The 14,691-nt window shown below is 42.6% G+C and overlaps 1 protein-coding gene across 1 annotated transcript in view; it reads right to left on the bottom strand.

The window, feature by feature from the left end:
- Window positions 1-14,691, bottom strand: part of LOC124718788 (probable cytochrome P450 304a1) — a 125,287-nt gene that overhangs the window by 18,885 nt on the left and 91,711 nt on the right. Inside the window, exons 6-7 of the mRNA XM_047244396.1 lie at window positions 6,707-6,887; window positions 564-681 (exon numbers count right to left, since the gene is read on the bottom strand). Coding sequence (XP_047100352.1) covers window positions 564-681; window positions 6,707-6,887 — 299 coding nt within the window. The remainder of the gene's footprint in view (window positions 1-563; window positions 682-6,706; window positions 6,888-14,691) is intronic.

Here is a 14,691-nt window from a genome sequence, read left to right as displayed (position 1 = left end):
GCTACATGAGCTGAACAATGAGTTGCACTAAAGAGCTTTATGTCAGGAGAAAGTTCTGCCTTTAAATGAGGCTAATAAAAGAACAGTATGCCTCTCTACTTACAAATGGAGAGACTATAGGTCAAACGAGAACCTTCTTTTACCTTGCCTCACACATCTAGTCCCCACTGTATTATTAAATGTCCAACCAATAAACAACTAATTCTGGATTGTTATAGCACAAGACTAAGAGACATGTATCAACACAAAAGGTTATTTCAGATATACTTAAACTGTGGATTAAGTGAGCTACGAAGATAAAATTTATTTGTAAAAGACCTTTCCTTAAAAAATCTGTTATGACATTCTTCTTGTGGACTCGTATTAAGTAATTTCACAATGCCTGAGTCGCTGTACCACATGAGCAGTCCACAACATAAATTAGTAAGTCATTTCTGAAAGCTATCCAGTATTATACTTGTGTGAAATTTTAAAGCATTTTACACTACATTCATATAAAATTTAGATGTAGATTTTTTTATTCAACATATTCAATACAGAAAAAACACATAAGAAAGACTCACTCTGGGCACACTGTAACCTTGGAGGGTAGTGTCTTCCGTGGCCTTATGGAAGACAGAGAGAGGAGTGAGGGTTCGGATCCTCATTGCCTCCCGTAGCGTTGCTTCTGTGTAGGGCAGGCTGCAGGATGAAATAAGCATAAGCACTAGTGTTTTCATATGACACCATTTAAAGTGAATTTCAAATTTAGAAGCTGATGGCAGACTTAAAAAAAATGAAATTCATTGAAGTTACTCGAGTATTGCAGCTCTGCATGGGACCCCTACCAATCACATCTGATTTAGACATGGAGGGTGTACAACAAAGGTTAGAAAGATTCATCCATGCAAAGTCTGAGCAACACAGTAATGTCGCTGCTACAATAAAGGAGCATAAATGGAACTCAATGGAAAACCAAAAAAAGGTAAGTAACAAACAAAGGGCTGTTGTAAGTTGCATTACATAGTATGGTATTAAAAATAAGTTGAATGTAAAGAAATGGAGGATAAGTCAAACATTAGACCATTACCACAAAATCAATGTGCTGCACTGCAACAAGTTTGGGGCAGTTTATGTAACAACAAAGATCATATTATGAAATTATAGAAAGGGGAAGATGGGTGGAACAGTTTACTAAGAGAGGTCTTAAATCCCTAGCCTGGGATGCTGCTGTGTTTCAGGAAAAAAATGTAATTGGTTCTACTAGAGAATTAAATGCATTTCAGCAATTGTATATATTAGAATAATTTGTATGATTAAAAATATATATTGCCACAGAAGCATGAAAGTTTAATTTTCTTGTTTATTCACGTCAAAAACATCCAACTTCAGCATACAAAACACATACATATACATAGAATATAGCACATACAAGCTAACTGCTGATTTAAAATTTGAAGACAAAGGCACATCTCACAGTATAATGCCTACCCTGGTATAATATGCTGAACTTCACAGTGACAGTCACTCTCATAAACTAATACTAATTTGGAATATGAAGAGTACACAAAGAATGCTGAAACAAAAGAAATAAAAACAAAGATGACAACCTGACTTTAGACTGAATCACTACAATTTCAGAGCTTTAAGATATCAGGTTATCTGGAAATCCTGACATAATCTACATTGGTATAAGTACTCTGTAGTTCATTGAACTGTATGATCGCAAAGGGTTGATTATGAGAAATAGACCCATTTCTGCAAACTGTCTTGTGGCTTTACAATCCACGCTGCCAGATTGTCTGATGGTGTCATCCAATGGTGTTCATACCACACCTTCCCACACAGATAATCTGAACATGTCTGCTGGATAGTGTTATCTGTTGCCCTCATGAAACTTTTCCTGGATGTCAGTCTTGGAGGAGCAGGACAGCGACCATAAAATGGGTGTTCATTGGAGGCAGATACCTTTCTCTGCATGTAGCTACTCCATACATGATGTCAAGAGCGGAAATTCCAAATAAATAGTGCAGTTTATAACATGGTGTAGGTTTCATAAATCCAATAATGTCTACATGAGTCATTAAAAGCAATAATCACTTGTTTAGTAAGGGCATAACTGTACCAAACAGGGGTAGTATATTTAGCTGGTGTGTAACCCAAAAATAAAGCTGCACTTTTCACTGGTTTTGCTGGTGCAACCCAGGATGTGCCCATAATTTCGCTGCTTGAAAGTCAATGCATAGCCAAAAGTGCCTCCCATGATATTTGGGCTGGAAACTGTGTTCCAGCTGCACTGCTCTTCAAGTGACTTGTAGTTTCCTGAGGACATGTCTGTCCCTAGATGTGATGTCTGTCAAAATACGCTATTATCCAGTTAAACGGCTGCTTGAAACGTGCTCAGCATCATGAATGCAGGCTAGGTAGGGCAGTATTAGACTATGGTGGACATTCACCCAACGTCCATGGGATCTGTAGCAGTAATCTAAGGCATCATGGCAGCTGTGGGCTAGGTGAACATTTACTGTTGACCACTTATAGCCATTCTTCTTTGGCGACTTCCCCAATGGCGATAGCATCTTCCAGTGTGATGACTGGCCATATCACAAGGTCAAAATTATGTTACGGACATTTGAGGAGCAGCATAGTTATCTTCAGTTGATGTCCTGGCTATCCATTTCTTCTGATCTGGGTGCAATGGAACACATCTGGGATGTCAGCTATTCACCCACAAACCACTCGTACAAGGACTTACGAGGTGCGACAATAAAGTAATGAGACTGATGTGAAAAAAAATGTTGCTTGCCGTTTTAGTCACATTTAGTGTTGTCTCCTTCAAAGTAGTTCCCTTCTGATTGCACACACTTTTTCCAGCACTTCTGCCATTGATGGTAACATTTATGGATCTCATCTTCTGTAATATCCTCCAATACCCTCGTCACAGCTTTTTGGACATCTTGTGTTGTTTGAAAATGGTGTCCCTTGACCGCCATTTTGACTCTTGGAAATAGAAAAAAGTCGCACGGAGTGATATCTGGTGGAGAAGGTGGCTGTGGTAGTACTGAAATTTGTTTTGAGGTTAAAAATTGCTGTACTGACAGAGGATTTTTGGGGACCATTTTTGCACAAATCTTTCTCATACCAAGATCTTCAGTTATTATTAGACGAACTGTTTCTCGATTGATGTTCAGTTCTTCTGCAATCATTTTCACAGATAATCTTTGATCAGATTGTACGAGTTCACGCACCCTGGTCAAGTTGACATCCGTCCATGAGGTTGATGGTCGTCCACTGCGGTCTTCATCTTCAACATTCGTTCTGCCTTCACTAAACATTTTACACCAACAAAAAACTTGAGCTCTTGACATAACCTCCTCTCCAAAAGCCTTCTGAAGCTTACCGTAAGTTGTTGTCATGTTTTCACCCAATTTAATGCAAAAAGAAATGGCATACCATTGCGCAATATTATGCGGTTCCATTTCCGTGATGAGAGACACAAACATGTGTTAACTTATTACAGCAAAACTCACGACTGAGCAGTTGCATTGATGTGCCGCTTGGTCTAGAAGCAGCTTATAGACCAAGGTCAAAGATATTGTGCCTACACAAGCCTGCAGGGTTGCCACATCTTGCAAAGAAAATCAGTCTCGTTACTTTCTTGTTGCACCTTGTATCACCACTTTTCCATCAGTCCACAGTACAATTTCAATCCTGATGTCGTGGGTCAGCAAGGGAACACACAGATGTAGTCTGCTGTTGAGCTCCATGTTCAACAATGTGTGCTGAAAGGTGATCTCTGAAAATATTTTGCACACACCAGCAATATATACTGTCATATCTGCCACCCATCCCACTATACAAGTTCTGTGATGAGGCATGGATGTCCAAGACTTTGTCACCTACTTGTGTTTACACTATCCTTCAGCCACTTTTCATAGATACTCTAACCATTCCTGAGACGCTCAATCCCAGATGCCAGGTCATAACAGTCTGCCATTTGTCAAAGGTATATCTGTTGTCCCTTCTTTGCCAGTGCAAGCTTTTGTGCATGGACTGGCCTCTCAATTATGTCCCATAAATGTTTGATGGGATTCATGTTGGGTGATCTGTGTTGCCAAATTATTCATTCAAACTGTCCAGGATGTTCTTCAAATCAGTGACATAGTGCACTGCCATTCATAAAAATACCATTGTTGTTTTGGAACATGATGTCCGTGAATGGCTGCAAACGGTCTCCAGGTAGCCAAACATAAATATTTCCAGTCAATGATCAGTTTAGTTGGATCACAGGACCCAGTTCATTCCAAGTAAATAGAGCCCACACCATTACGAGGCCACCACCAGCATGCACAGTGCCTTGTTGGCAACTTGGTTTCACGCCATTGTGCAGTCTGCACCACACTCAAACCCTACCATCAGCTCTTACTGACTGAAATTGGGGCTCATCTAATGAGGCCACGATTTTCCAATCATATAGGGTCCAACCGATATGGTCATGAGCCCAGAAGAGGCACTGCAGGCCATGTTGTGCTGTTAGGAAAGGCACTCGTGGTGGTTGTCTGCTGCCATAGCCCACTGCCAAATCTCATTGCACTGTCCTAAGGGATATGTTTGTTGTACATCCCACATTCATTTCTGCAGTCATTTCACACAATGTTGCTTGTCTGTTAACACTGACAATTCTACGCAAATGCCATTGCTCTCTGTTATTAAGAGAAGACCATCATTGTCCGTGGTGAGAGACAATGCCTGAAATTTGATATTCTTGAAATGCTCTTAATACTGTGGATCTCAGAATATTGAATTCCCTAACGATTTTCGAAATGGAATGTACCCTGCACCTAGCTCCAACTACCATTTGCATTCCAGTCGTGTGGCCATAATCATGTTGAAAACTTTTTCACATGAATCACCACGTTCAAATGTCAGCTCTGCCAGTGCACTACCCTTTTATACTTGTGTACACAATATTACTGCCATCTGTATATATGCATATTGCCAACCCATGACCTTTGTCACCTCAGTGTACAAATAGTATTCAAAGGTTTTCAACAACATTAGCCACATTGACCGTCAAATGAATCAATGGTAACACGTGAAAATTTGTGCCACACCAGAACTGCGGAGAGGTTGCTCCAAATGCCTTGGCATCCGAGCACACTTCCCGTCTGACCCAAATTCCCAGCTTCTCACACATTACTATCACAGTGTCACCTACCCATGAACCCCTCATTTGCCATTTTGGAAATGTCTGCAAGAAGACACTGACACCTTATATATAAAAGTTCAAGTACCAGTCCAGCACAAATTTTCCTGTGTTATCATCAATTCATTTCAATGCCCAAATGTGGCTAACATAATGGAAAACCTTTGAAAAGATGCTTATGTTAGTAGATTTCCCCATTTGCAGCCAGTGTTTTCACTAAAATGATTCCCTACCCATCTCCGCTTTACTCACTGTGTCATGTGCCCACAACATCAGCAGCTTACAATCTTGTGGTGGGCAGCGGTCAAATTTTTTTGGTTAATCAGTAAATGTTTGGCTGTTTAATTATAGAATTATCATTGTAGTAAAGTACAGGTTTGATGGAGGATAATTCAACCAGTCCAGACTCCATTCAAAGAGGTTCACCAGTACCACTTGTGTGACAGAGCTGCAGTATGCTGATGACAATGCTTCTCCAGCTCATTCACCTGCAGAGTTGCAGCTGTCAGTTGATTCCTTCAGCAGGGCGTGCGAACGATTTAGTCTTTCCGTCAATATTCCAAAGACGAAGGTGATGGCGCAGCCAACTCCTGGCTCCTCCGTTCCTGATTTCAGCATATCCATTTATGATACACCCTTGGAACAAGTGGACCATTTCCTCTACCTAGGAAGCATACTGTCATCTAACTGCTCATCTGGAAAAGATGTGGAGAACAGATTACGTGCTGCCCATGTAGCATTTGGACTTCTTACAAAGCGTGTCTTCCTGAATAAAGACCTAACACTGTACACCAAACTGATGGTGTACAAAGCTGTAGTCATTTCCACCCTGCTATATGTTTGCGAAACCTGGACGTTATATTGCTGTGAACTGAAGAAACTAGAACGCTTCAACCGACAAAAGCTAAGATATATCATGAACCTGAAATGGGATGACTTCATATCCAACACGGCTGTTCTTGAGAAAGCAAAAATGTATAGCATGGAAGTTCTTATCATTGGGCATCAACTCAGATGGGTCGGACAAGTCCAGCGGATGTAAAATGAGAGACTTCCATGCCAAATGTTGTACAGAGAAGTGAGCACAGGTAAAAGGCCACGAGGTGCTCCTCTCAAACCTTATAAGGATCAGTACAAGAAAAATCTGAAAAACGTGAACATCGATCTGAGTAACTGGTCCACAATAGCAGAAGATCGAAGTCACTGGTACTCAGTTACCTCAAATGCTCTTCAAAACTTTGAGCTGGAACGTCGAAGAATGGAGAATGACAAATGCCGGAGACGTAAACTCCTCCAGACTCAGCCATGTCCTCCACCTTCCATCAGCTGTAATGATTGTGGCCGCCTGTTCCATGCTAGGATTGGATTGCTAAGCCATCAATGACACTTCCACGCCTGAACCGCGACAAAGGAAATCTCAGGAGAGAAATGAAAACTCTGCCGCCGCCGACTTATCATTGTAGTAATAAGTATAAACATAAAGTGTGGCAAGCTGCATGTAGTGTTCTCATCCTGACTCACTTTGGCCGGTCGTCCAGAGTGGGGAGCCTCCCGCGGCCAACAACTGCATCCAGCTCATCCTGTACCTTCTTCTGCACCCCCAGGTGGTGAGATGTGAAGAGGAGGGCCCACGTCAGAGTGGCCGGCAGCGAGGAGGCCGTCGGGAAGAAGAAGTCGAGCAGAATGAGGGACAGCTGCTCCGCTGTAACAGCCAGCCGTGTGGATTCTCTAAATTTCCATGATATGATGATACATTATACACCATCCAATGTTTCTGCCACACTACTGGCATCTTACTTAGATTGCTGAATACCACTTTTGCCCGGTATGTGATGTGTTATCAAAAAGTAAGATAAATTTTGTAATTTCACATATTGCAACAGCCAGATTTGCACAATTTTTTAGTTAATGTGCTGGTAAACATGTCTGAAAACTATCTGTACAGTCAACTGCATGATAGCTTTTGGAAGAAATCTCCTCTGCCGTTGTCAAGTGCTTGACTATTGCGTGGATGCCACTGCCGTGCTTATATTGTTGCACCTTTGTCAGTGATGTCACTGGCTCTCAGTCCTGCACCATATATGGTAACGTTTTGGTGGTGTAACCACCACAGCTGCTTGAACTCCCCAATCACAGGTTGCAAGTGACCGTCTTTATTGCGGGTGTTGTCCGATATTTTGATCTCTGTTGCTTTGTTTATTACACTATCCCAGAAACTGTTGGTCCATTTAATAATAGAAATGTCCTCAAATGCAATTCAATGGCCATTTTCTGGCGCATGTTGTGCTACAGCTGATTTTTTGGGACAGTGCAGGCAGAAACACTTTCATGTTCTATGCAGCACTGTTCAATAGTGCAGACAGTCTGATTGACATAAAACTGCCCATACCTACATGGTATTTGTATAGTCCAGGTGTTTTGACACCTCCATCACCTTTTACAGGCTTCATTAGTTGCTGGACCTTTGCTAGGAGTCTGAAGACTGTGTTGATTTTATAAACATGGTGGATTGCAGCCTAGTACAGCTAGGGATCCTCTGATTGGGCAGTTGAAGCAGACACAGCAGTTGCACCACCCAAACATTACCCTATATGGTGCATAATTGAGCACCAGTGATGTCACTGGTAACAGTGTGGCTATATAAGCCTGGCAGCAGCATCTACACGACAGTCAACCCTTGAAATGGCAGAGGAGATCTTGGCCAAAGGTTTGTGGGCAGTTAAATTTGAAACTCGAGAACATTTTATTAATGGATATCGCCACGAGAGCAGTGTTAATCATATTGCATGTTTAAATGGTGGAAACTCCAGGTAGGAATATCAACAATGTAGGAAAAGACAGATTGCTACTTACTTTAAAGATGACACATTAAACTGCAGACAGGCACAATTGAAAGACGCTTTTTTTGTGGCTTTCTGCAATTTAAAGTATTCTTTTTTACAGTAAGTAGTAGTTCCTAAATTGTTGATATCGAGTGTTTAATATTTTGTCAGCTGTCAAGTTAATTTCAGGTGTGAAACTTGAGTTCTTCCCAGTGTAGAGCACAGTGCGAAAAAATTGAAACCCACCATAATATGGCAGAAAGAAACACACACACTTAAACAACTAGTGCCACCATACAACCTGAAATGATCATTGTCAGAAGTTATCAACAGTGAATATTAATTACCAGCAGGTTGGCAAATTAACTCTGTCTCTTTGTTATTTTACTAAGGAGAGAGGAGGTTAATTTTGGGCAAAAACTTCCATCTTTTTATGAGGTCACAAGCTACTTAAATTTCAATGACACTACTCCAATACCAGGAAGCACATACCACAATTTATGTGCTATTATATTCTGGTGTGCACTTCCAGCAGTTACTATTGTACAGTTACCACTGACATATAGAAGCATTACATTTTAGGTATAAAATTGTGCATGTTCATGAAAAGCAATTCTGTTTTTAATGTATCTAACATCAGGGAATCGTTTCGAGAAGATGTGTATAACAATTCTCTCAAATAGGTACTGCCACATTTTTCTTATAAAAAATTTATAAATAGTGCAGATGTATGATGGAAGTAGAAGACAAATTAAAATCACACATAAATTATATAAGTACATCATAAATTATGTAATTATAAATTAATAAAAAATATTTGTAAGGAACAACGTATTGTGGACACCAAAAAAAGTATACATTTTATAAAATTAGACTACTCACTAATTTTTATTACATCAGTACTGGCTGTCATTAGTGTGTAAAATACTAGAGCTTCAAAAGCAATATAATGTTTAACACAACTTATGGGTACAAAAAGAGTTTTGAACTGAAAATATCAAATTCTTCAAATGCAAGTTGTAACCAATTTTCAGTAAATGACACACAACAAATTTTATGGTATAATGAGTGGATGATGTATACATTCATAACTTTGATTTTCAACTTGAGGGTGAGAATCCAGTTCCTTGCTCGTTCCTTCGACGAAGGAGGAATTTTGAATTTCACTATATGAGTGCAGCTGAATCAGGTACATATGCCTTTTTATACCAATTGTAATTTGCTAAAATGTAGTGGCAACTTAACAAGCAACTATAAAATGAATAGTTATTTGGCAGGATACCAGATATCTGGCCACCAATTAAGCCGGGTACCCAGTGGGAGGGTGTTCATCCGAACATTGACATGGAGCATATCTTATTGTGTAGGTCTGAGTGAGCACATAGAGAACAGGTGTAGGTGACTGGGTAGATTCAGGTAGATATGGACATTGTTGTTCATGAATGAAGTGAGCAAATGACATATAGACCAACTGGCTTGAATATTTGATTTGCTGCAAACTGTGGTATAAATAGTGCCATTAACAAGTTTGCTGTTTGTTTGTTGTGCCAAGTTCAAATTCCATGTAGTAGACAAGGAGATACAGCAGTTATGTATCAAAGCCTTAGCTTGTCCTTTATTCTTTCATTTTGAATTGTTTTATTACACTGATCAGCAAGGTGTTTTTCACAAATATGATAATTAAGACTTTAAAAAGTTCCTATTTATTGAATATTTCATTTAGCTAAACTTGTCTGGAACGCATTTTGTTTGGTGGAATAGTTATAAAACCATTTAAACTAACAGAAAATACCTAACCTACCATAAACCAATGAAGTATTTTTTGGCTAACAGGTACTTCAGCTATGAAAAATGCAGATAAATTCCCTGCAGTTAATAAAGATACAACTGCTGTGCTTACAATATATTGAGTCATCTCTGGTACAAGTTCATCTACAACATCAACAGAAAAGCGACTGCCTCTATCAGAGTTATGTGAAAGGAAATTGCTTTGGATGTAAACAATGCTAAAGCCAAAAATATTGTTATTTAATGCCAAACAATGGAACATCCAGGATGCAACGTAACAATACCCGAGAGGGAAATTTGCTACTCACCATACAGCAGAGATGCTGAGTCACAATAGGCACAACAAAAAGATTCACACAATTATAGCTTTCGGCCATTAAGGCCTGTGCCAGCAGTAGACACACACACACACACACACACACACACACACACTCATGCAAATGTAACTTGCACTGAAACCACACTGTGAGCAGCAGCACCAGTGCATGATGGGAGTGGTGACTGGGTGGGAGTAAGGACGAGGCTGGGGCGGGGTGGGGGAGGGATAGGATGGTGGGAGTGGTGGACAGTGAAGTGCTGCAGTTTAGACAGAGGGCAGGAGAGAAGGTGCAGAGGGAGAGAGGGGTAACTAGCGGAAAGGAGAGAAATAAAAAGAAAAGAAATTAAAAGACTGTCCCACAGTCCGGCCACAGAGGAGCATTCCCCTTGTAACTCAGTACCATCCAGGACTGGAGCAACTGATTTACACTCTTCACCAGGGTTTCGATTACATCTCATCGTGCCCTGAAATGAGAAATGTCCTGCCCACTATCCTTCCCACCCCTCCTACAGTAGACAAACACACACACACACACACACACACACACACACACACACTCATGTAAATGTAACTTGCACTGAAACCACACTGCGAGCAGCAGCACCAGTGCATGATGGGAGTGGTGACTGTGTGGGAGTAAGGACGAGGCTGGGGCGGGGTGGCGGACAGTGAAGTGCTGCAGTTTAGACAGAGGGCAGGAGAGAAGGTGCGAACCTACACAATATACTCGTCCATCCTTACACAACCCCTGCTCCCAATCCCTTACCTCATGGCTCATACCCCTGTAATAGGCCTAGATGCAAGACCTGTCCCATACATCCTCCTACCACCACCTACTCCAGTTCGGTCACTAACATCACCTATCCCTTCAAAGGCAGGGCTACCTGTGAAACCAGTCATGTGATTTACAAGCTAAGCTGCAACCTCTGTGCTGCATTCTATGTAAACATGACAACCAACAAGCTGTCTGTCCACATGAATGGCCACCGACAAACTGTGGCCAAAACACAAGTGGACCACCCTGTTGCTGAACATGCTGCCAAACATGATATCCCTCATCTCAATGACTGCTTCACAGCTTGTGCCATATGGATCCTTCCCACCAACATCAGCTTTTCTGAATTGCGCAGGTGGGAACTTTCCTTGCTATGCATCCTATGTTGCCGTAACCCTCCTGGCCTCAGCCTCAACCTTCGTTAGTCACTGTCTTCATCCATCCAGTGCCCTCCCTGTTCCCATTCCAGCACTACACAGCCGTCATTTCACCGCCACACCCAGTCTTTTAATTACTTTTCTTTTTATTTCTCTCCTTTCCCTCCCCCCTCCACACCTTCTCTCCTGCCATCTATCTAAACTGCAGCACTTCACTGTCTGAAACTTCCTGGCAGATTAAAACTGTGTGCTGGACCGAGACTCGAACTCGGGACCTTTGCCTTTCGCGGGCAAGTGCTCTACCAACTGAGCTACCCAAGCACGACTCACGCCCCGTCCTCACAGCCTTACTTCTGCCAGTGTGAGGCTGTGAGGACAGGACATGAGTCGTGCTTGGGGAGCTCAGTTGGTAGAGCACTTGCCCGCGAAAGGCAAAGGTCCCGAGTTCGAGTCTCGGTGCAGCACACAGTTTTAATCTGCCAGGAAGTTTCGTACCAGCGCACAGTCCGCTGCAGAGTGAAAAATCTCATTCTGGAAACTTCATTCTCTGCCACTCCCACTGTACTATCTCTCCCCCTCCCCACCCCAGCCTCCTCCTTACCCCCACTCAGTTGTCACTCCGATCATGCACTGGTGCTGCTGCTCGCAGTGTGGTTTCAGTTGTCTGAGACTGCAGATGTGTGAGCAAGCTACATTTGCATGAGTGAGTGTGTGTGTGTGTGTGTGTGTGTGTGTGTGTGTGTGTGTGTGTGTGCGCTGACAAAGGCTTTAATGGCCGAAAGCTATAATTGCGTGAATCTTTTTGTTGTGCCTACTGTGACTCAGCATCCCGCTATATGGTGAGTAGCAACCTTCTGTTATTTAATACCAGAAATGATTGCACTACAGAAGGAGCCATTGTCTGTCTTAGAAATGACCAGGTTTACAGGACTCCTAGAATAAATTGTACCCCATTATAGAAAGCCAAGCCAAGCCAAACATCAATCATTCAACCTTAGCCCAAGAACAACCATTGGCAACCCAAATGGAGTTAAATTTACTGGTGCTTGAGTCAGTGCAAGATATCAGCATGAGGTGGAAATTAAACTTCTGTGTGGAAAAAAATTGTTGGAAAGAAACTAGGATATGTTGCTGTATGTGGCTGATAATTATATGCTTACTAATTGTAGTGAATGATGTAGCAGTACGTTAAGTTTTTGAACCCCTCTGAAGAACTAACAAATAGAAGTTCAGGTCTCCCCTGCATATCTGAACTAACACCAGGCTTTGTGGCAGCAAATAAGTATTTAGATAAGACAGCACAAGGAAATTTGACTTACCACATAAGAGTCTCATTTAAAACTGAAGCAGAAAATCATTGCAGCTCCCTAAATGATCCTAATTACATAACTGCACCCTTTCTAGACCCAAAATTCAAGCAGTGTGCGATTTGTGCTTTTACCAGTGGGGGGGATGTCTTAGGGGGTTAGTATAATTACATATGTTACTAGCTTGGACCGTGGCGTTACCCATGGTTAAACACTTATTTATAAATAGATGTTAATGCCGAAACTCACTATTCACGCATATGCACTATCAGAAAAGCCATCCCTTGTTATATCTTTAAAAGTACATTATATGTAAAGCTTATTTACAAAATCATCTACGTACAGGTATACGATGGGAATTCAAAAAGTAAAGGCACATTTGTGAAAAGCTGTACTTATTCTGAGGATAGAAAACTGAAACATGCGTTATTTTTCTACGTAACCTCCCTGGACTTCAATGCAGTTTTCCCGACGTTTTACGAGTTTTTTTTTCATCAGAAAATACGTTTTTCGGTTGCATCTGTAACCAATTTTGCACCGCAGCAGTGACATCTTCATCACTTTCAAATCTTCTTCCCTGTAGTGCTTCCGTTAAGGGTCCAAACATGTGAAAATCACTTGGACCCAGGTATGTACTGTATGGTGGATGTTGCAGCACCTCGAATCTCAACTCCTGTATTGCGTCGGCTGTCCGTTTGGCAGAATGTGGGCGAGCGTTATCTTGCTGCAGGATGACACCTCTTCACAGTTTTCCACGACGTTTGGATCTGATTGCAGGTTTTAGTTTCGTACGCAACACATCACATCCACCATACAATACAGACCTGGCACTAAAGCCTCGTTTACGCTGGGGCGACGTCTTGCAACATTGTGGCATGCTACGGAAATGTGGCGTGCGTCGTCTTGTAGGATGCTACAACAAGCAACATCTTGCGGCGTACGTTGCATGCGGCAGGTTAATTTATACCAAAGCAACAGAATTTGTGCCACACGTGTGTCGGTCTTGCAGTATAAAGGATGATAAAGCATCGCACGGCGGCCTACTTGGTACTTGCACGCGCAGCTAACAACGGAAATGAAAACCAAAGGAAAAGAAAACGATGGTGGAAGAGAAGAGTATTTAAAGAAGGTCCACGAAATACACTCCTGGAAATTGAAATAAGAACACTGTGAATTCATTGTCCCAGGAAGGGGAAACTTTATTGACACATTCCTGGGGTCAGATACATCACATGATCACACTGACAGAACCACAGGCACATAGACACAGGCAACAGAGCATGCACAATGTCGGCACTAGTACAGTGTATATCCACCTTTCGCAGCAATGCAGGCTGCTTTTCTCCCATGGAGACGATCGTAGAGATGCTGGATGTAGTCCTGTGGAACGGCTTGCCATGCCATTTCCACCTGGCGCCTCAGCTGGACCAGCGTTCGTGCTGGACGTGCAGACCGCGTGAGACGACGCTTCATCCAGTCCCAAACATGCTCAATGGGGGACAGATCCGGAGATCTTGCTGGCCAGGGTAGTTGACTTACACCTTATAGAGCACGTTGGGTGGCACGGGATACATGCGGACGTGCATTGTCCTGTTGGAACAGCAAGTTCCCTTGCCGGTCTAGGAATGGTAGAACGATGGGTTCGATGACGGTTTGGATGTACCGTGCACTATTCAGTGTCCCCTCGACGATCACCAGTGGTGTACGGCCAGTGTAGGAGATCGCTCCCCACACCATGATGCCGGGTGTTGGCCCTGTGTGCCTCGGTCGTACGCAGTCCTGATTGTGGCGCTCACCTGCACGGCGCCAAACACGCATACGACCATCATTGGCACCAAGGCAGAAGCGACTCTCATCGCTGAAGACGACACGTCTCCATTCGTCCCTCCATTCACGCCTGTCGCGACACTACCGGAGGCGGGCTGCACGATGTTGGGGCGTGAGCGGAGGACGGCCTAACGGTGTGCGGGACCGTAGCCCAGCTTCATGGAGACGGTTGCGAATGGTCCTCGCCGATACCCCAGGAGCAACAGTGTCCCTAATTTGCTGGGAAGTGGCGGTGCGGTCCCCTACGGCACTGCGTAGGATCCTACGGTCTTGGCGTGCATCCGTGCGTCG

This window comes from Schistocerca piceifrons, chromosome 10 (genome assembly GCF_021461385.2).
Source record: "Schistocerca piceifrons isolate TAMUIC-IGC-003096 chromosome 10, iqSchPice1.1, whole genome shotgun sequence".
In the NCBI taxonomy this organism is placed as follows: domain Eukaryota; kingdom Metazoa; phylum Arthropoda; class Insecta; order Orthoptera; family Acrididae; genus Schistocerca; species Schistocerca piceifrons.
Note: the sequence above shows the minus strand (reverse complement) of the source record. Positions and strands in the feature narration are given on the sequence as shown.